This window comes from Bison bison, unplaced genomic scaffold (genome assembly GCF_000754665.1).
Source record: "Bison bison bison isolate TAMUID 2011002044 unplaced genomic scaffold, Bison_UMD1.0 scf7180017864304, whole genome shotgun sequence".
NCBI lineage: Eukaryota > Metazoa > Chordata > Mammalia > Artiodactyla > Bovidae > Bison > Bison bison.
The window spans coordinates 4,097,798-4,121,451 of record NW_011494876.1 but is presented as its reverse complement, the minus strand read 5'-3'; the positions used below and the strand labels follow the sequence as shown (position 1 = coordinate 4,121,451).

At 42.4% G+C, this 23,654-nt stretch overlaps 1 protein-coding gene across 1 annotated transcript in view; it reads right to left on the bottom strand.

Moving 5' to 3' along the window:
* The window catches only part of CADPS (Ca++-dependent secretion activator), a 439,169-nt gene that overhangs the window by 141,341 nt on the left and 274,174 nt on the right, over window positions 1-23,654 (bottom strand). Inside the window, exons 10-11 of the mRNA XM_010851925.1 lie at window positions 17,744-17,852; window positions 11,768-11,980 (exon numbers count right to left, since the gene is read on the bottom strand). Of these exons, the coding sequence (XP_010850227.1) occupies window positions 11,768-11,980; window positions 17,744-17,852 (322 nt within the window). The remainder of the gene's footprint in view (window positions 1-11,767; window positions 11,981-17,743; window positions 17,853-23,654) is intronic.

The following is a 23,654-nucleotide window of genomic DNA, read 5'->3' as shown; positions in this document are numbered from 1 at the left end:
GAAAATGGGGGCTATAGTTACAGTGTAGTATTAAGATCATGATTTTCCCTCATATTATTAATTTTGTGTATCATTCCAATCTACATGCATGGTATGTCAGATGTACACCTTCTTCCTATTAGGTTTTTAAATCTTCAGTCATCTTTCAGAGAGGCAGCAAGTGGTCAGTGTTTGAACAGGATGTGTTGTTTATGCCCAAGACACACGAAAGCAACAGTTTCCAGAAGGCAAGTCGAAGGATGTGTGTTTTAATAGGCAATTCGCTCCTTTCGGAGGATAAAACACGAGATTTTGGAAGGGCTATCACATGGGCAGGGATTTTATTAGAGAATCTGCCTCTTTGCTGGGTCAATTGCCTGAGATTTGTCTTCAGGAAAGTGCTTTCAATTTGGAGGTTAGGTGCTTAATCTTTTAGCATTCTTTTGTTTGGTAATGTGGTGTCCAAGCTGTATTTCTCTTTTGACTCAGGATGGCTGGAAAGAGAGGTGGCCAGGAAGTTGGTTCTGGGGAAAAAGCTAGCTGTTTCTGCGGAGTCGGGTGGGGTGTGTGTGTTTCCCGTGGCCCAAGGCAAGTGGTTTGAACCTGCTCCAACTTTAGGTGTCTTCCTGCAAGATGACACTCCTGTAACCCAGGTGGTACCGCTCCATTGCCTAGGACAAATCTGTTCTTTTAGCCCCATCGTGTCAGTCCCTGGAGAAACTAACAGTGGGCTACACACCCATTGCTTGTCCTGTTTCATCCTCATAAAAAGCCTCACTCACGCCGTGCCTCCCAATTTCTAGCAGATAGATGAGGCGAGTTATGGCCAGCACCAGCTTCCTGCTCTCAGATCTCCCAGAGGAGGCTGCAGGCTGACCAACTAGTCAGGCCGCTCACCTTGCCAGCTTGGCTCTGCCATTTTACTGCTCTTCAATTATGATGACGCAAACGGTCACTCAGCTAGAGAGAAGAGGACTCGTTTTTCGGCTGTTCAAAATATAGCCCATGTTTCAAGTCTCTTACTCTTTATCTGTTGAGCCTCTAGAAAACTTGGTGATGAACTATTTTGCTTGGCTGCCAGTTCAGGAAATGGATCTGCAAAGAGAGCTTGGCTCCTCCGTGGAGACCCGGGTACAGACCCACCCTCCCGCCTCCCCCATCCATCATCACAAGACAGCTTCACCACGCTAATTCTTGGCTTAGACTTCAGAGAAAGAACAATTTCATTTTTACTGACAATTTAAAGCAGGCTTTAAAACAGGCTTAAAATCCGCCTGTTTTCCTTTTCTGAAAGTAACCCTATCAACATAGAAATTCCTGTTTCCCTTCTTCCTCCTTTTGTCTCTTGTCAGTTCACATGGTGAATGAGCCTGGGACTGAGGGAGGGGGCCTGGACGCTCCTGTGAGAGCCGGTTTTAAAGAGGTGCAGGATACTGGCGGAGGTGCTGATCTGTCTGAGCCTCAGTTTCCTCACGTGTAAAAGGAGCCAAACTTTCAGTTCCCTTTCTGCTTCACTGTCACTTAATCATTCTTAAGGTCCTTTTCACAACTTCCATGTGTGGGGGATGGAGCTTAATGCAGTGGGAATTTCCAGCAAGTACACGGAGCAGCCCCTGGATTTTGCTCACATAGAATCATCATTTACTCAGAATTAGGCTCATTATTTCAATGGTTCCAACAACTCAAGAGTGCTTAACAGGGTGGCTGGCTCCCATGAAATTTCTGAGAGTTTCACTGAGTTTATTCTATTCAGGGTGGGGAGGGGGGCGGGGAAGGAGAATCGGTAGGTGGGGAATGCTATTTTACGGTGTCCGTGGAAGGGATGTGATTTTGAAGCTCCATCCAAACATGGATTTTGAAATTTCTGTTCTCTACTGTGCTCCCAGCACCGACAATGGAACCTGGCACACAGCAGGCACTCAAGACGTATGTGTTAAAATAATTTACTAATATCTCATCGAAATAAATAAATACATTTGGTCAACAAATATTTTCTATTTCTTGACTTTCAGAAATGTTGACACATTAAATTCAACAGGAACAATTTATCTGAGGTGGGACAGCAGGTGCTTAGATGGCTGGGCTTAGAGGGTCACAAAGACTGAATGTGAGGCCAGCTCTGCTGTTAGAAGATCTGAGACGTGAGGAAGTTGACTAATGTTTCCGAGTTTCATTTTCCTCACGTGTTAAGTTGAGAAAGGTGTTTGAGTCTACCCTCAGAGGTGGTTGTTCACAGGATCTGGTAAGAAGAATCTGTGAAGCACCTAGGTACCTAGCATATACTAAGCATTCGCCTCAGCCGTGAGTGGACGAGCAGGCTTCTCACAGCTCTCAAAGTCAGTTGGTCTAATATTCTCAGAGAGCCAAGGCTGTCTCTACTTTGATCACTAATGTTAGTTAGAGGTTGCCTCTTAAACCATATTGTTTCTAGGAAGCTGAGAGTCCTTCCCAAGCTCTCTGCTTTATGCTTCTCCTCTGGCCCTGTATAATTAACTCCTAATCTCTGTCTCTGTGTTTTTGCTGGGTGATGTATTTCTCTGTGGTCAGAACACACACTTAAATTCCCTGATAGATAATATGTTTCTTGAGGGTACGTTCCTGATCTGTTATTTTTCCCTTCCAGCTCCCAGAGGAGCCAGGTCCTTAGGAGGTATTTATTAACTGACTGACTCTGACACCTCCATCCCAGGAAACTTCTCATCGACTTTATTAAGGAGTCACACACATGGGGATTCAGATGGCATCTTGCAAATCCCAAAGTGGGAACATGTGCTCTTAAGGGGGAAAAAAATCTTATAAAAGGAAACAGAATTCTAGGTGCAGGTGTCTTTGGATACCATTCAGATTGTCTGCCTGTGTCTCCATACATGTCTAGGGCCATATGCATTACATATGTTGTCTATTTTAAAATAAAACACTGCAGCGGTCCAGCTGTTCTAAATTCTGTTTCAAAGAACTTGTGGGTGCTTCTCAAGCAACACCATCCAGTCATCCTTGCAATGGCCCAGTCTGTTCTTCCACAGTGCTGAACATGAAAAACTAAATGCTCCGTGCAATCCCATTTTGCCCTGTACAAACGATTGGAACAGGCTGATGAGAGAAAAAGAAAACTCCAATGTTGACATTAGCAAGGGGAAAACAGCCCAGAGCAAAAGGGTGAGAAAGTCAATTCCTGGATTCAGGACACCTTGGGATCCATTCCTTTGCCAATGTTTGGCATGTGTCAAGGGAATGCAAATGAATTTAAATACTAGGCTGAGCAAAACAGAATTAGGAGGGGAAAGTAGAAGCTTAAAGCTCTAATGAGGTTTGGATTAGCTCTTGCTTTCAGAGACACATACCAATGTTCTTTTTCATTAGTATGTGTGTGTGTGTGTGTGTGTTTTTTTAACTTATTTAAGAAATCAAGGACTGACTGAATTTTAAGAATTTACTTCAGTCTTAACCTTTTCCAGACTTGGCTGAATAGTTGCTAACTCTTGCTCGGTTTGCAAGGGCTTCACATGTACTGAAAATGGGCTATGTAATTTCATAGGCTTTGGAGCGAGGGCATAATTCAACACATCTTCCAAACAATGCTACTTGTTTCACTTCTGGGCTTTAACTGTATAAAGATATTGAAGTCCTCTAAGCATGGGCATAGGAGAATGGCTTCACACTGAACTTAGATGAATAATGGTGCCTAAACTACATTTATAAATTTAAGGAACTATCAGTGGGTATCCATGATAAAGGAAAAGGCTGACAGACACACAGACTTCAGGAAGGCAGGTCTCCTTTCAAGCGGAAACTAACTAAAATCTTTGCCCCAAGTTTGCTCGAAAACAATTTTGGTGTGGCATTTAAGGACTATTGTGAAAATCACAGTTCCTGGAATGATATGATTATGTGGACTTTACACTCTCATTTAATCTGCTTAAATTTCAAGTGATGTTCATCACTGACCATCCTATCGTTTATCTGTTCTTTAACCCATCACAAGGTTTGGGTTTACTTCATGTTTGATATTTTCTCCCTCACAATGGGAAAGCACATATCATATTATTTCATGATCTCTTAATAGCAAGCATATTTGTGTGATCTTGTTTCTGATCCAAAAAAAATTTAGATAAGTTTGCAGTAAGGTCTACCAAATGGAATTTTCTTGAGGGGAGTGGATAATATAGTTTTTCAATTTTCATTTTATGGAGACTTTATTATCCCAGCAGCTCAGGGAATGAACAGAAAAGGTCAAATCTCTCTTTTTATTTTGTAATATTACATTTTAGAACTTTTTATAGGCTAAAGAAAAAATTCTGCTGTTGAAAATAAACTATGACTAGGTTGCTAATAAATTGTCTAAGAGAGGCTTCTTTCTCTACTGAATCCCTTTTATAATAAACTAGAGGTAGCTGTTTTATCACTGAAATTTAGAGCACAGTTATGGCTGCTGTTACTCCTGACGGATGCTTGAGGCAAGAGAATAGCTAATGTAACTATAAAGTCATTGTGAACTCAAACTGCAAATTAAAAGGTGACTTTGTATCTTTCTTATATGGAAAATGTGTGCTTGTCATATCTGCTTGACAGTGTAAGAGTGGATGTATGGTTTGGACAATAACGAACAATGACAGTAGTCAACCTCATCAGAAGACATGAAATAAAGAAATGACAATGATTGATGGCAGCTGGCTGTTTATAGACTTTTCTAGAAGAGTTTTTCTTGGCTTGATCAAGTAATAACCAGGGGATGTTGCTCCCTGCCTGAGCTCTGCACAGGAAGCAAAAGACTGGTCCTCCCCTGCCTGCTGCCCTTGAGAAACAACTTAATTCTTTCATGGTCTCTTTGACTCAGTCAACCTAACTTGCATGGCCAACACCAAAAGGCTTCCTCAGAAGCTATTAAGGGCCACACTGCATTTTGCAGAAATCACTGACAGGACAACCACGGGGATAAACATGTGATGTTTATTTCAATGTTCATTTTTGTGATTCTTCATAATGCAAATGCTTTGAATAAAAATCATCAGAGATTTTTGTCAGTGATCAGGAAACAAATAAATGATCTGTAATTTTCCCTGCTTTACTTACAATTTACAGAGTACTTGATAATATTTTTATGGCACTGCAGCATGAGCTAACACAAATTTTCGAGAGTTGACTAATTAATAATGTCTCCTGTAAGTCACTATAGGTAATGAAAATAGTTGATTAGTGAACAATATGTTAGATGTGCCTCAAGTAGGTAACAAAGAAGTGACCCTTCATTTAATATGATCTATTGAGAGCCTACCACAGTATTTGGAAAATTTTGGACCTTACTATGAGAGTCTGTTCTTTTAAAAAGTCATATACTTTATGGAGAGAAGAAATGTGATTTATAGTGTGGTTTGGGGTCATGCAAGTTAATACTGAATTCATTCTCTGATGTTGCATTCCTGCAATGTAGTAACTGCAAGTTGACAATACAAGAAGATATAGCAAAAAATCTCCTCAGACAAAACTCTAGAAAGGAATTAGGCAAATGACTATTTGGAAGTCCATTAGGGTATCAATGTGTTGTTGGGCAAATACATGTAGTTTTATTAGAAAAAAATTCACTCAGTCATCTACTTATCCATCTTATAGATTTTTTTTTTAAGTATAGCAAAATCCTAAATTTTCACCAAGTTCACATTCTCCAGTAAGCTTTTAAAAATGCCTCATCAGACATGTAAAGGAAGGAAAGTTAAATTAAGAATTAAGTATCTGCTTGGAGTGGTTAAAAAAAAAAATCTGTCTGCTAGCCAGGGGTACATTTATGCAAAAGAAAAGAAAAAAAGAAAAGAAAGGAGGGGGAAAGCAAAATTAAGAAACGAAAAGAATCAAGGACTATTATTAAATGGTCAGGAGAAATGATGCGACCTACAACTTCTAAGTGAGCGTTCAGAATACTTGAGTACATATTTGCCTGCTCTCTTGACCAATTTTTCTAGCTCCCTCTAATGTCAAGTTTTCCCTTAACACATTTTTGGTGACTGACTTTTTCCTCTATGAATAAAGGAACTGTATACTCTGTTTTAGTAATAAATAGTGAAGAGAATGATTTTTCTAGTTTTAAAGTTTCTTTTTTCCTCTTAGAGGTGTAGTTTTAGAAAAATGAATACAAATACAAATGATGTAAAAAACGTTATTGTTGTCATTGTTCTTGGGAGAGCAGTGGAGAGAGATTTGAGACCAGAGGTCTAAACCCTCCATGACATTGTGAGATTGTGAATCTGAAGCTTCTGTGAATAAATTACATGATTTCAATTGTGTCCTCAATTTCTTGCTTTTGTGTGTGGTAGCTGCATGTATTATATCTCTCTTTTCAAAATTAACCTCCATTGGGTCTTAGAGTACACCCTCAATTTAGGCAGAATGAATTCTTTCATGTTCAAATAATGCATTTACTTTATTAATTGCATTCTGCAATTTCTTGGAGTCTTACTCAGTTACCACCTTTGGGTTTCCTAGCCCACCTTTCTGTTCATTAAGGTATCCATGGTTACCACACCATTGGTTCCCTGACCATTCTAACCTTTGGAATGGGAAAGGAAAAACAACAACAACAACACATCATCAGAGTGCAAAATGATCTGTTTTCAGGCATTAAGCAGTCAGGTAGCTGTGAATTCCATGAAACGAAGGCATTCTTTGCCATTTCGTTGTGATGTTCATTAATATTCTTGGAATTAAAAAAAAATAGGAGATGTTAATGGTTGGCTTTACTCAGGGGATCATTTGATGCCAATATGAAAGCCAAGGAGAGGAGGCAATTATGCACACATCACATGCATCCTAGTTCCAGTATGGAAGCTTACATTTCCAACCTAAGGTCAGGAAAATTACATAAAAAGTTTTACTACAAAGTCTAGACATGAGGAAGATTTCAGAGGAGAGGGAGGAAGCACATTGCAGGTGTCAGATAATCTAGTCTGATTATCTGAGCTGTGCTAGCTATAGGGGAACACTTACCCTTCAGTCCAGCTAGAAGTTAGCAGGGTAAGAAGGAACAAACCAGAATAACATAAAGACTAGCAACAAGGCTCAGGAAAGCAGACAGGAGTTCTAACCTAGCAGCTAAAGTTCTTGGGTTCGAGCAAAGATTGAACAAGAAAACTTAAATGAAACAAAACAAAAAACAAGAAAACCAAAGCCAACCCCCACCCCAAACCAACAGTAACCAAGGTCCCCCTAACTGCTCAAGGCTGTTCAGGTGGTAGCAAAACTAGAACAATTCTCAAAAACATCCAACTTTAGGGATTTATGATGTGATTAACAGTTATTAGTTGAGAAACAGACATTAATATGAGACTCATTGCAAGTGACATATCAAATAATCATTGACCAAAATCGCAAAGCTTAAAATTCCCACTCCCCTCCCAGTCTTGAAAACAGAGGTACTGGTCTTCACTGTTCCTCTAACACACACTGGACAGGGGTCAGGTGTTTCAGTGAGAGGCCACTTGGTATAACAAATTGTGGCAACACTCAATTATAGATTTGGATGTCATTTCCAAAGTAAGCAACATTTGCCTTAAGAAAATGGAAAATTATAAGTATTTGTTGAAAAAGTTGTATAGGTAAGCACTGACAATTTTTTTAAGTTTTAACCAAAAAAAAAAAAAGAGAGAGAGAGAGAGAAAATTAAATCAACAATAACACACACCAAAGAAACCACAAAAGAACAAAAAAGTTGTAAAGTTTGGTGGAACCCTCCCCAAATTATTGTAGAGTCACATAGAAACTCATGAATAGCAGGATCTATTTTTTCCCAGTTTTCCCAATCCCATACAAATACTCCACTCCACTCTTAGACATGTCTTTTCATTTTGAAATCGAACTTCTGAAGTTGTAAAAGAAGTAAAATCTGCACCCAGAAGTCTGTCAAACTGAATTTAGAAAGACCCAAATAAACTCATGATACAGTCAAGTATCCCAAACTGTAAAATGTTCCATTTTCAAATTTCCCTTGAGCAGACAGCGACATGACAAGACTGGAGTGTTTATTTTTCTCTATCCAAAAAACCGCTTGCATTTTTCTGTTAGCTTCCCTTTGCCATGTAAATACTAACACAGTGATTACAAAGTTAAACTCATTAAAAAGTTTCTTCATCATTCACTTGCAAGGATGGCAGCTACTTTGAGTAAATATTCGAAACCAGGGATTTAATGAGATGTGCACGGAATCAAGTATTTAACAATGATCCTTACCTTTTGGAAGTCAAGGAAATCTTTTTAAAATGCAATACTTGATTGTATTTACTCCTTTCGTTAGAGAGTCTGTGACTGACAATGTTTGTGATGTGACAAAATAAACTGAGGTATAGACTGAGAAGCAAATGTCAGTGAAGAGTCAACACTTGCTATTTCTCACTATGCTGTGATTGTTTTTCAGTTTTCTGTAATCTTGCTTTGCAGTACTAGGTAACCAGTTTGTCGCAGTGTGCCCAGGACTAAACAGTTTCTGGGACACAGGACTTTAATTGCTAGGATAAGGTAAGTTTTGGCAAATTTGGATGAGCTAGTTAGGATTCTAAGTATGAATAAACACTAAATCTGACTTAGTATAAATCTAAAGCTAATCTGTTTAATGGTGAGGGTTTGAATTTAAAGGTTTAAATGCAGCTTTGCAGTAACTGTTACGTAACCTTCACTCTATGGCAGAACCCGCTCAGTATGATATACCCACCACTCTCAGCAACGTTTGGGTCGTTTTGAACAACTACTCAGTGACTCCACAGAATACAAAATTCTTGGATCCTGCTTGGATCTTTCTTGTGGGTTTCATATACTCTTGACTGGAAATGATTGGGGATCAGATATAGAAGTTTGGGTGAATTAAATTCTGACTAGATTACGATGCTAGTTTCTAAAGTATGGGAACAGAGCCTCACTTTCTGGTACTCTGGCCACAGTTTTCATTAAGTGCCTACACTAGCAATAGGTAAAAGCCTGGAGTAGTTGAGGCTCTGCTTCAGGGGTAGTAAAGTAACTATGGGGTTACTGGGCTTAACGCTAGTGGGTTGAATCTCCATGTAAGGAGTGTCACTGACTGCAGGGTCAGAAGCATACAGTTGTGCAAAGCGGGCACTGCACAACTCAAGAGGCACCGTTCACACTTTTGTCTGTGGGAAAAGAGCCTCCTGAAGGGCACAATTTGCATGGCTGAAAGCAGTGGCCTTCTTACAGAGCCTGGTAGGAGGGGTATGCCTCATACTCTCTAGAGACCTTCTGTTCCTAGGCAGAGATGAGGAGGTAATAGAGAAGGGGGTGGCTCCGGCAGCAGGTACTGATAAATCCCAGGGGCATGACACCCCTGACCTCACTCACCTCCCAGCCTGCCTCACATGCTCTTGAGGGATGATACTACTTATCCTCATCCCCACATTTTAACTCTTAGAATTCTGCTTTGGATGCTCTATTTAATAAAAGCTTCCTCTGTCAACTAGGATAGTAACATATATCAACCTTGCGTGCATGCAAAAAAATCTTCTAGCTGATGCCTACTGACCAGATTCTAATTTCATAGCTAAATGAATCCTACCCACAGAGGAAACTCTAAATCATGAGCCCTAGTGTATTTCCATAAAGAGGCATGCATCCCCTTCAATAGCCTCTTTCAGTCATCACCTTTATAGAATCTGTGTCTGCTCTCCATTTCATTTTACCCCTGAATTTCCATTCTCTTTCCTATACTAGAGAGAAAAAAGTGGGCTGATCATGAACCAAGTACTAACTTCTTAATCTGGGGAGACAATAGAACAGACACACTGAATGTAAGGTGAAATGACCTCAGAAGAAATGGAAATTATTTGGAAATAAAACTGAGATTTTCCAAATATCGCCTGTGATACATGTTTTATGAGGTTGATTTAGATGGTGATCATAATTAGGCATTTTTGTTTCCTCATACAGAGATAAGTCCATCTCAGAGGGATATGATAGGATGTGTTGTTTCAAAATTCATTTATAAGGAGCCTGTTAGGCCAGGTGAAAGAAGGGATTCCATTACAGAGGAACTTTTATAATTAAGTTAATATTGGGGATGTTTTATTTCAACTAATGACTAAACCATTTACAAAGAGATGCTTCTTTTCTTTCTAAGTGTCACAAATGTTGCAGGAAAAAAGAGTAGGAAACTTGGTGGTGGTCAAGGTCAGAAGGGCTGTCCCTCCTCCACTGAGCCCTTCCTCGAGTTCTTATTTGTTTAGGGTTTTCTGTGTGGAAACCCACACGATTGTGTGATTATTTACACTGTCCCACAGGGAAAGCATCTTCCTTTAAAATAAAAACCCATCAGTACAGGACAAGAATCCTTGGGAGCACCTGATGGGTAGTACTTGTCATCCAACAAGAATGCTTCCCCACCAGCAAAGGTGTAACAAGATTTAAGAACACAGTCTGGTTAAATGGAAACAGACATGGCAGTGGAATTCATCGAAAGGGAATTACCTCTACTTTGTTGCTACAGCGAAAGAATCATGTGGTCCACGTTTTAAGAGCAACTGGGGAGAGACTGTGTGAAAGCACTGGGTTCAAGGTCAAGTTTCTGATGAGGGACTTTCACACTTGCTTTCCCTTTTGCTGCAATTCTTTCCCCACAGATGTCTGTGGGGGTAATTTCCTATCATTTGGGCTTAAGCTCAGATCATCTGTGTTATATTTCCTCTCCCCACTCACTCACCAATGCATGACATTGTTTATGGTGTTTCTCAGTGTGTGAAACTATCTTACTATATATATATATTTTAACTTGGTTTACTGTCTAGACTTCCCCACTGGGCTGGAGGTATCCTGAGAACAGGGATCTCCTTGTCTTCCTCATCATGTCTCATCACCTAGACAGTTGCTCAGTGAACTACACTGAATGAGCAGGTGCCATGCTAAAGACAAGACTCACCATGATTATTGCTGAAAACTGATGTGTACCCGAGCTCTTCCTAACTGACGTGCATTCAGGGCATGGCAGACCTCTCTACTTAGGGTGAACGCTTGTAACTAAAATGAATTTGGTGCTTTATGTTGCCAGTGTTTCCATTTTCCTTGTTTCAACAAATACCTGCAGGGGCATGCTGTCCTTCATCTTGCCCTGTGCATCTATACTGTCCCAAGATCAAAATCATCTTGGTAGCAAGACGGCATGGGGACAGGGCCAGAAATTAAACTGATGCTAAGCTATAGAGGGGAAGACACTGGAATATGAACTGGGACTGTTGAGGAGATGGTTTCATTTCTGGGTTCTGGTGTCTTAGCTCAGAATGGGGTTTTAGATACTGTTTCTTTTTCTTGTGTGTGTTCCTGTGTCCCCCACCCCCCATACCCGACCCTCCCCTACTGCATGTGATAATGTCATCATTTATTTTTAAATGGTTCTAAGTTGCATATTAAAATTTATTTCAAATTAAGCTCTATTTTAAAGTTACTTTTAATAGGAAGAAATGAGGCAAGGACATACATAATCTACTATATTTGAAGGACTCAAACAAATACCTGTTTGGCTGTGAATTCTAAATTCTCATCAAAACAAAGAGAGAAAAATCCACCTGAAACATATTTTTCTTTGTTTAGTCCTGGAGGAGGGGATTGTCAAGTATTGCACTTTAAAATTACTTTTATCTAACATTTTTGTCCCAACTCTTCCCCTCTGAATTCACTGTTTTTTTTTTTTAAGGCAAACATGATTTTGAGCATCCTTAATATGAAAGCAACTAGATTTTCTAATTCAACTTTAGAAGACTGACTTTACTCTACAGAACTAGTTTTAACAAATGGCATATTTACTTACAAAATTGGGAGATGGGGGCGTCCAGCTGAGGCACATTCCCTCCCTTGGCGTTTAGTTTCTGGACTTGGGTTGGGGGCACAGGCTTGTGCGACTGCCCAGTGGCCCGATACATGGCTTGGACCCAGAGAATGCGATCTTGCTCATCATCACTTGCAAATATCACGGTGTCTCCTTCTTTGACTGCATTGAAGAAGGCTCGGCCACCCTCCAAACCTGGATTAAAAGGGAAGAAAGACTACTAAGTTGAGCTGCAATGTTCTCAGCAGGACTAAGCTCTGAGCGGCAGGCTCTATGCTTTTCCTTGGGCTGGAGAAAAGAGGTGCATCTGTTTATCTAACTATAGGATAGCTAGTCTGATACCATGATGTCCAAGAGGCATTTGAGCCTGGCTGTTGTCTCCTGCCACCTTTGTCTTATTGGGGACAGAGTCGTCAACTGAACTGCCTAATGGCAGGGGAAGTATCCGTCTACAAACATTCTATTACTTTCCTCATTTTTAAAAACAAGCCAAATGACAACAACAGAAACACCTCTTGACCCTGCCTCTCAAATCCACAACCTCAGGGATGTTTTGGACTCCTGATTTTTCTCTCACTGCCCATTCCAATGAAATTCTGAAGACTCTACTTTCAGGACATTACAACAGAATTTGACCTCTTCTTCCTTCTCCAGGGCTGCCACTCTGAATTCACCCACATTCATCTCTCACCTGGATTATTCTAATAGCCTCCTATCTGATCCATCTGCCTCCACCCTCACTCTCTATACTTGACCCTCCAGATGGGAGCCAGGGTGATTAGTGTAGCCCAAGAGTCAGGTTGTGCCATCCCTTTGCTCAAAACCTACCAGTAGCTCCGCATTTCACTTAGAAGAAATGTCTAGGTTCTGCCAAGGCCCTCCAGGCCCCACGTGAACTGAGCCCCCACTGCTCCCACCCGCCTCTCTTATATGTGCACATGTATGCACCAGTTCACGCGGCCGTGTAGCCTCCTGCCGCTCCCTCAACACCCCAGGTACGTTCTAGCCTCAGGATCTTTGCACAGTGCTACTGCCTGTGCCTAGGACTCTTCCTCCAGTTATTTTCATGAGTCACAGCCTCGCCTCTTTCAGGTCTTTGCTCAGACATCACATGCTTGTTCAGGCCTTCCCTGACCTTCACCTCTCCTTACTCACCTCTCTTCTCTTGCATTCTTTTGCTTCAAACCTCTTACCACCTCTAAAAAATTACATAATTTACTTCCTAAAGGCAGGGAGTTTTTGTCTCTTTTCTTCCCTGCTGCATCCTGGTACCCAGCACTGTGCATGGCAGAGAGTGAGTGTTCAACAAATACAAGTTGGATGAATGAATGCTCTACAGACCCATTTTGTCCCATAAGCAGTTCTCTAGGCTAAAATTTAGAGATAAGTGGGCAAAAGAGGCCTCTCTCTGGGCTCAGGCCAGAGTTACATTGTGTCTGTCAACATATTCCAAAAGCCCATAATTTTGGGGTGACTGGGACTCTCTATCCTTAAACAAAGCTTCATATCTTCACCAGTTTCCTCACCATTCATCTACCCTCAACCCACCTCTTTAAAGGTGAAAGGGGAGTAAGTGGAGTAGTTAGAATCCCTAAACCAACAGGGCCCAATTGCCAACCTACTTGACATTTGCCTTGGGAAAGATTTCTGGTGATGTTAAGACTTATCTATTGTGCCGAAAGTATTAATTCAAATGTCTACTTCATAAGAATGGGTATGTGTTAATAATTTTGCACTTACAGTTGCCAGGGATTATAGAACAATAAAGAGCATCTTTTTTATATGAAGAGTTGAGGGGTACAGCAATTTTAATAAAATATTTTTTGTGGCTGTGATTATGAAGCATTATTTTGGTTCTTTTCTTACAGAGAGCTTTAAAATGTGTGATTTGGATAGGATGGTATACAGTGAGCAAGCTCGGAAAACCTGATGAAATGGATGGACAGCATTGTAAGAAGGAAAATTCTGCAGAGAGAGAAAGGAAGAAGAGCTTTGAGGAATGCTTTAAGCTCTGAAAAGTGGGTACCAAGGAGCTAAAAGAAAAGACTGGGTTCTGTAGAGCTTCTGCAGTCTAGTCTCATGGCAACCGCTGGGATAAGGTTCTGTGATAGGGCAGGTGAACTCCAGGCCAGCCATCACTGGGCGGGACCTTCTCCCTGCCCCACCACCTCCCATTTGCCAGGGCCTGAAGCTCAGAATAGGGGCATTGCGTTCTTGGAGCTACTGTCAGAAAGTCCTTTCATGGGGCTGACTCAGGAAGGAGAGAGGTAGAGGGGCACAGATGCTAAGAAGTGTTGAGATTTTTATGGACTCCTCCCAACAGCCTTACAAAGGATGTACATGTGCTCATGTACTCAGTCACTCAGTTGTGTCTGACTCGTTGTGGCCCCATGGAGTATAGCCCACCAGGCTCCTCTGCCCATGGGATTTCCCAGGCAAGAATACAGGAGTGGGTTGCCATTTCCTGCTCCAGGGGATCCTCTTGATCCAGAGATTGAACCCACATCTCCTTCATCTCCCACAGTGGCAGGCAGTCTTACCACTGCATCCCCTGGGAAGCCTGTAAAGAATATACATTATTGTCCTTATTGTATAAATGTGGAAATTGGGTCAGAGAGAAGGAACTGACTATCCCATGAACACGAAGTGGAGCTGTGAGGATCGGAGCTGGGCTTCTGACCCCGGCTGTCTGACTCCAGAGCTGACGACAATAAGCATAGTGCCGGACCACGCGGAACCCGGGCAGCATGCCTGGCATGCAGCGACTGCTCTTAGGGGATGAGTTATTGACAACAGAGTGGAGCCTAACCATGGGGTGAGCGAGGCAAAGAGAAACAGGTAAAGCAGGAGAAGCAACGACAGTGACAGCAGTGAAGAGCAACAGAGCTTTTCCAGAAAGCCCGGGAGACCAAGGACACACCAATGAGAATGAGGAGAAAGCAGAGCAACTAGCTCGAAGAAAACCAAGGAAGAAGACAACGTGAACGCCAACATGTGCTCCCAGGCAGCAGATCCTGGGGAAGGAATCTGCAAAATGCAAGGTATGATAATGCCCGGGCTCTCCAGTGAACATCCCACAGGGACTGACCTTCAGGAACAAGAGGACATGTCTGGGAATAGATGGAGGCAGACCAGGCAAGGAATGTTTGCCAGTTCCCTGGCCGGGGATCGCTGTTTCAATCACACACATGGACACAGTCTATTTAGGGTGGTAAAGTTGTCAAAGATTTAATTTAGTCCTTGAAATTGTGCCACTGAATTATTCCAAATGAATATCCTCTTATTTGAAGACTTCTTTATTTAATCTAATAGGAACTGAGAGATTGTTGCATACTCTTTGAACCATACCCAGGGAAAGAGAAAGGGAAGCAGTTTCATCTTTAGATTAAAATGAAGAGCCTAAATGTAAAAACTACTTACAGTTATTTACCAACTCCCCAAACCAACTTTTAAAGGACCCTATACCAGAAGAATTGATTTAGAGCCAATGCTTATATTTGGGTGACTGCTGCATCCCAGGCTGGTGCAAAGGCAAGGATGTCTATGCTATGAGGCTACCTGCCCCATCTACACCAGTTGGTTCCACTGACAACCAGAATAAAGCCAAGAGGAGGAGAAGGACAGATGGACCCAGAGGTCCTGCTTCAAGTGCACACTCACCTTTCAGGCAGCAGTAGGGGAAGACTTCTCAAACCTCTGAGGACACTTGCCCAATTGTATAGTAATTATCCTGATCTTCAGCCGCAAACTTTAATGTTCAAAAGAATCTCCTAGAGTGCTTATTTATTTATTATTTAGTAAGTGACTGATGTGGGCCATTTTTAAGTCTTTATTGAATTTGTTACAAAATCGCTTCTGATTTTACGTTCTTTTTTTTTTTAGTTACAAAGCATGTGGCATCTTAGCTCCCTGACCAGGGGTCAAATGTGCACTGAAAGGCGAAGTCTTAACTAGTGGACACCAGGGAAGTCCACAGAGTGCTTATCTGAACCGGAGGATTCTGGTTCTTGGTTAGGTTTAGGGTTCAGGAACTATTTTTTTTCACAATCACTCTTTGAAAAATTCTAGGTTAGATTTTTCCCATGACAATTGGGAGAATCTGAATCTCCATTTTCAATCAAACGTTGCTTTGAAAATAACTAGGACTTGGCACACAGAAAGGCAGAGAAGACTCTGCTTTATTCTCAAGAACATAATCACTTTGCTTTCCATTTACATCCTTGGTAAAGGAATTTATAAATTATATCCCAGGGGATCAATGTGAAGAAAAAGGAGAGAGGCTTTGACAATGTACGTGCACAGCTACTCCTTTTGCATGTAGATGGAACAGCCTTCTCCCCGCTGCAGAGAGGTCTGCTTGCTACCGTGTGAGAAGACAACAACTCGAGCTTCACTAGAGCCATACACACAGCTATGTTTTACTGCAGGTGCCAAAGGGTGAGATGGGTTAGACCTCAAGTCCCAGTGCTGCTGCTTCCTTTACAAAAGGAGATGACAATTCTGGTCCTATGCACTTGGTGGACTGCAGTGAAATCCAAATGCTACCATGTAGAGGAAAGGAAAAGGGAACTGGCTTAAAAGGAGGTAGTGTCACAAGATAGTGCTGCTTCTCCTTCTCATATTGGTCCCTGAGTTTCCCACTTTAAAATGGAGGTCTTGGGAAACAGGGGCTGTTTCTCTGAAGGGAATGCCGTGATTTGAGAAGACACCACTGCAGAATGCCATGAGGGTTCATTTCTTAATACAGGGGCCACATCCTTTGCTCTAGCTGTTGCGTGAAACTGGCTCAGACTCCAAGGTCCTGTTCACGAGGAGGGATTTCCAGGACGAGCCTTTAAAGTCCTGACACATTTTACGTGGTCAGCTCTGTATCGTGCTCCGGCAGGACACGAATTATCTATGGAGGTCTGAGGGGGCAGGTCTGGTCCAAAGCACTTGGGAGTGGCAATCCTGACGCCCACTGAGACGATAATTTTCCCAAGTGAACTGGGCCAGAGGTCTTCCCAGTTACACCTTTTCAGGTTAACACCCCATCTTCTCTCAGACTCTGTTTTTCCTTTATGTGTATTTTGTTGCATGTGGAAGAGCAATATGGGAGTAGAAAAAAAGGTTTTGGGCCAAATAATGCAGTATGGTTGGAAATGCTTTCCTTGTGCAGATTTGGCATAAAAATAAACTTCTCTGGGAGAGGGCTGTTGGTGCCTGTTGCTCATTAATATGCTGAAATGATTTCGCACCCCCCCCCCATTTTGAAGGTTCCTTGAGGCAGATTTCTATTCATTTTTTTTTTCTTTCTGGGAAAAAGATAACATGGGTTTGGAGAGAGGTGTGAGAGGGCAGGATGTGGAACTTATGCAATGTAGAACTTCTGAGAAATACTACCATTTGTGTGGTTCTCTTAGTTATATAAGGCTGAGTTTGGATGTCTACGCTGTGGACTGGTGTCTTTTAGGAGGTAAAAAAAAGGTTTAGAGGAGACTTTCTTTTCAAGTACTATTAGATAACCATGACTTGTACTTAGCAAATGTGGACCTACAGGGCAGGTTTACCTGGACAGGAGACACAACACCTGCCAAGCCCACACATCACCGGTGAATGAGACACAGACACACACACACACACACACACACACACACACACACACACACAGAGTCATGGAAGTACATGTGGGACTTCTTTTTCAGGAATTTCTATTGAACATTCTAGGGTGGAATTAAATTTTGAGGTGGGCACAGCTACATAAAAGAAAAATGTACTACATTTTCATTTTAGTTTTATGAGGATCCCGAGTCAAAACAAATCCCTGGACTGGAATCGGCACTTCTTCATTCAGGACAGAACCTCCAGGGGATGGTGAACTGTGGCTGTGGCGCCCTAGTGACTTGGGTCAGTCAGTGTCCAACACGGAGGGAAGGGAGAGAGTTTTGTGGGCTCACGGCCTAGCAGGTGGGCAGGTACCTGGTTGGGGGTCCGTGTAATCCACGGTGTAGCCATCCAGTTGGAGAAGTTCCTGAGGCTCGGCTTTTTTCTCCCGGTAACTGCACATGGCAAACGTGTACTGACTCACCTGAAAAGGAGAAGCAGAGACGTGTGAGGTTGATTCCCTAGAGCCCGTCTTCCTTGAATAAACCCTCTCCATTCAAGCCTGTCCTTTCCCGAGGCCCTGCACTCTGGAGCTGGGTTCAGATTGCATTTTTCCATCTCCTGGCTGTGTGACTTGCAGCAAGTTAAGAGATTTCTCTGGTCCTGGTATCTCACCTGTAGATGGATATAATCTAAGAACCTACCTTGTTGCTGCCTTATTGTGTGGACTGAATGAGTTCATATCTGAAATGCATTTCAAATCTTTTCTTGATGCTTAGGAAGTGCTTGAAAAAGTTAGCTATTATCATTACTGCTATATTTTAATTGGGCTAAGCGACATGAAATTCACATTTGGGTAGGTCAAAACTGGTTGCATGGCAGCAATTTTATAGCTTCTACCTACTATGACTTTGGCCCTGGCTCTGGCTGAGGCCGTCATGCTCAGACTTGACACAGGTCTTTCAGTCGTAAGTTAGGGACCTGACTTTTATTTACACTCGCCTCCATTTCTTTTAGTATTTTATGTTTTGCAGGTCAATTCTCTGCACTGAGCCACACATCTCATTTCTTCCTCGCCCTTCCCATGGAAGGAGTGCCTTTGGTCACTCTGAAAAGTCTTCCCTTCGTCTCAGACAAGTGCGGGAGTGACACGCTGTCACAAGCAATGAGTGCTTGATCTCTAGGCGCCAGTCACGGGAGAGCCACCCTCGGCCCCCGTCCCTCACCAGCCTCCGCCCGCGTCGGTGCTGGGTGCATGCTCCACAGCTGCAGGCCGGCCTTCAGGATCCTGTCGCCACAGTGCACCCAGACCTAGCATAGACACTGAGCATTTCTGCATCCAGCCTGTCTGCAAGGAGCCCAGGGAAGAGCAAGCATCCTTCAGGCTTCGGGCTAAAAGCTCAGGGGCATATTCGCCATCCATGGATGTCAAATGTCGTGGAGGAGTGCCATATCCCTCATCTCTTAGTTCCCTTTATTAAAACAGACATTTACTAAGTGAACTTTGATCCTGGCAGGGGATATTTTTTTATCTCCTCCGTGGGTCAGATTTGTCCTTCTTTTAAATGGTAAGAAATTAGAGCTCTCAAACCCTGCATATATCTCCCACAGTCCCTGGCCTGAAGGTCCCAGCCGTAAGATTAACAGGAGTCCTCAGGAGAATGTTTCACTGGTTGGTTTATCTCTTGCTGCCCTCTGTTGGTTCCTGATGAAAACTTTCTGCCTGACTTGGATTTCGTTACTGTGCTTGTAGTTTACAGAATCTGTTCCTTATACTGCAGGGTCTAGATGGGCTTCAAGGGAAACATAAAGCCGCTAAGAGTATGTTCGTAAGTGGACATGTACTATGCTTTGCAATAAGCAGCTTCTTCTAAAAAGGAGGATTAAGAATGGAAGCTTTGCGTAGAGGTCACATAGGCCTGGGACCTCATCCCAGCTCTCCTAAGTTCTCATACATGTAACTCAGAGCCCTTATCTGTATTTTACCTGTCCTATTGTGGCCGAAGAATAAACTGAGTGGTGAAGGGCTTTTTACATTGTGTGTGATATTCGCCTGGCAAATACATGCATTTATGTAAGCAGTTTCCTTGCATTTGGCACTATTTTCTCCTACAAAGTAGCTGAGCAGGTGTATTTGCCTACCAGATTATAAGTCCTTTGAAGGCATGCCTAGAGAATCATATATCTTCGTTATATTCACCTTGCCATGAGCAAAATCTACCATGTAATGGGCATTCACTAATTGGGTCTGATTGATACTAGAAAAATGAGTATTATCATCCAATAAAGAGGTTTCCTCCCTTCCAGATTTACATATGTTACTCCAGTCCATTACTGATCTCAGAGACAACTGATTCTCCATACCTGAGAGTAAACAGATAGATATTGTTGAAATAGTTCCTCAATGATATTCTTTACCTCTCTGGTAACCTGGACATTATATAGCACATTAACGTGATGATCAGCCAGATAGAGGGTTGGGGACGTTTGTTTGAGATCAGTGAAACATCACAACAGAAAGGTGCTACTTCAAGGTTCAGGCATTTACTATGACTACATGCTTGGGGCTTTTTGACTTTTCCTTCTTCTACTTAGATTCTTGCTTCTTGGAGAGCTGTACGCTGCTGCCCCCTTCTGGTAATACTGTTGAAGTTGTTCCAGACAAACTTTGGGCTCAAAGAAATTGGTTTATCAGGACCATTTTAATAAGGAATTTGGCAACTTACTTTAGGAAAAAAAGGAGGAAAGAAGGAATGATTTATTTTTGAATATTTATAAGTATTGCAAGGAACCTCAGATTTTCTAGAGATCATCAAGTGTGAGGGAACAGCAAAGGTTTGGGACTTGCCAAACTGTTGTAAAAGGAGGCAAAAGGAGAAGGGGACAGTAGAAAATGAGACGATTAGATGGTATCAATGACGCAATGGACATGAATTTGAGCAAACTCTGGGAGATAGTGGAGGACAGGGAAGCCTGGCATGCTACAATTCATGGAGTCAAAAAGCGTCAGACATAACTTAGCGACTGAACAACAATGAAATCTTGTAATCCCTGACCTGCCAGAGTTTGCTACATGGAGAGGGCTCCTCAAGAATGAAGCCAGTTTAGAGGAAAGCACAGTCAAGAGATTCTATAAGCAATGAAGCTGCTCAAAAATCAGTGGGTGGATGGATGAATGGATGATACATAAATAGGTAAGAGATTTGTAATTAAAAAAAGATTTGTAATGGAACAAGTATAGTAAAAATGCTAATGGAAGAATTTAATCGGTGCTTTTAGAGGTTTTCACTGTAAAATTCTTTCAATTTTTCTGTATGTTTGAAAATGTTCTTGATAAAATAGTAGGGAGAAATAAAAAGATAACAGGAAAAAAAGCAAAGAAATGGTTCAGATAGAGAGACTGAGTCTTGGTGACTTTGTTTAAGCTCTGGACCCAGACATGCCAGAAAAACTCTTTAGCTAATTAGTAATTTAATAACTAACCAATATAATTCTTCTAAAACTTAAGCTAATTCAGGTTGATGATTGTTGTTTACAGAATATAAATATAAATGTCTTTTAGGGCACTTGTGAAGTTGAGTGGGAAGAATGAACATTCATTCAGCGATTAAATCATTCACATCCTCCATGTCTTACAATTCACTTTCATGATTAACTTAATATTGATTTCTGGGTGGTACCTATTGTATTATGAGGTGCTTTACATTATCAGGCAATATGCTAGCTTATTCAGATTTAGATTTTTAGAAAGTTGGAATGGTCAGAATTTAGGGACATTATATTATTTCTATATTTTCTCAGGGCTTCCCTGGTAGCTCAGATGGCAAAGAATCTGCCTGAGATGCAGGAGACCTGGATTCGATCCCGGGATCGGGATGATTCCCTGGATAAGGAGATGGCAACCGACTTCACTATTCTTGCCTGGGAAATCCCATGGACAGAGGACCCTGGCGGGCTAAGTCCATGGGGCTGTAAAGAGTCAGACATGACTGAGCGACTAAAACTTCCACTTCACTTTCATACTATCTCTAGGGAATCAGAGACAAGATATTATTTCGGGACTATATCGGCTCTAACTGATGCAAGTGAGAGAGCTATAGGCCGCTGTTCCCACACGGCTTCACCTGAGAGTTTGGCGTCACGGAAGACACCTGCAATCAGAAGACCTGTGTGAGGCTGCACACGGGTTGTCTATGAGCTGTTGCTCCTGGGTAAGTCATTTAAGCAGCCTCAGCTTCTCTTTCCTCCTATGTGGAACCTGGGTGGCGGTGGTGGGGGGTAAGATGGGTCCTCACTATAGTACAGAAATATTGTGAAGACCAGCTTGATAAACGCCTTGTAAACTCCGAGAGGCCGTAAAATAGAATTATCAGCATTATTAGAGAAATCACAGAAAGGTGCTAAAAGGGGACAAGTATCTCAGAAATAATTTGGCTGAAGACCCAGTTAAAAACTGATTTTAACAAGAAATTACTGGGGCATGGAAGAAAAATATTTTAAAATAAGAAGATGATAGAGGTGAGGCTTTCTAATATGATATGGATGAGGAGCTGGCTGTATACACTCCGCCCCTTCCAACCCAAGATGGGAAGCTCAGAGTGGAGCTAGTCTTCATCATTAGCAGCGGTCTGGTCACAGTTCCTGACAGTGGTAATCAATGTGCTTGGTCCTGACCATGGCCCCGGCAGTTTAGTTACCCTGATGCTCATTTTCTTGGAGAACATGCACTCTGAGAGAGCAGTCTGCAAGGAATGAGAGACTTGGTTTAAGACTGACAATGACTTCAGAGCAGTGTTTCTTCACAGGTGGTCTCTGGACACCCTGCACCAGCACCTCCTGGGCTGTGTGTCAAGGACATAGGTTCCTGAGCTCCATCTCAGAGTCTTCTCTGTGTTAGAGGCTTCTGCATGGCTCCCGAATGTGCATTTTAAACAACACGCAGTACAGGCAGTCCAGGTCCATAACTTGAAAACACTGTGGAGCAACACTGAAGTCTCCGTCACAGAAACCCCCTGAAACGGCTTCATCCCCATCAGGGCCGGGGGTGCAGGCTCCAGTCACACTCACCATCATTTTAGCCTTGATCCTTAAACACAGGAATTGCTGCTTTGGCTCAACACTCCTCAAAGGGTGGCCTTTGTCCCTGGTTAGTAGGAAGTCCATTTACAACCTATTTTTTTGTTCCTAAGGTAGTAGCTTAGCTCTAAAAGGAAATCTCATTAAGACAGAATGCAAAAATTCTGCATTATGGACAAAAAAGGAGACCATGTGCATGTGTGTGAGATAGAGCGAGACAGACAGACAGACAGCTGGGGTGGGAGAGGAGATGGACTCTGAGGAGACTGGTGTTGGATATGTTCTCTCTGCTGCTGCTGCTGAGTCGCTTCAGTCGTGTCTGACTCTGTGCGACCCCATAGACGGCGGCCCACCAGGCTCCCCCGTCCCTGGGATTCTCAAGGCAAGAACACTGGAGTGGGTTGCCATTTCCTTCTCCAATTCATGAAAGTGAAAAGTGAAAGTGAAGTCGCTCAGTCGTGTCCGACTCTTCGCGACCCCATGGACTGCAGCCCACCAGGCTCCTCCATCCATGGGATTCTCCAGGCAAAAGTATTGGAGTGGGGTGCCATTGCCTTCTCCGGTTCTCTCTCTAGGCTTTCCAAACAATTTTCCTTGTATTAAATCTAATGGAACTCACGATCCTGTTGGAAATTATGCATCACCAAGTCTCTATAAAAATAACACTCCATCTGAATGGAGAGGAAACAAACATTCATTGAGTCACGTGGGTAGCTGTGCTTCCTGAGCGGTGGCTTCACGCTGTCCACAGAGACCCCTCTGAGGCTGCTGGGGAGTCAGGGCAGGACAGGGTTGGGGGATCTGCTTCTTTCCCCAGCTCCCTCATCCATCCCCAAATTTGATCAGACCGGTTCTCCTGTCTGTTTTGTTTTTGGCCACACTGCACACATGTGGGATCTTAGCTCCCCATGTAGGGATGGAACCAGAGACTCTGCGGAGGAAGCGTGGAGTCTTCACCTACTGGACCACCAGGAAGTCCAGGTTATCCTGTTTTTACTTTTGCGTGCTGGGTATCAGTGGAATGGTGCAGTGGCTGAAAAGAAACTCAAAATCATCTGTCTGTTAGACTGGTTTCCACGCCACATGCAGCTGCCCGGCGCCAATGGGCACCACTTGGACCACCATCTTTCTATTCAAGCAACTTGGGGTATTTTTGGTTTCCCTGAATTGGGCCAGGATATGGGGCCTTGAACTTCTCTCTTGCAGCTCT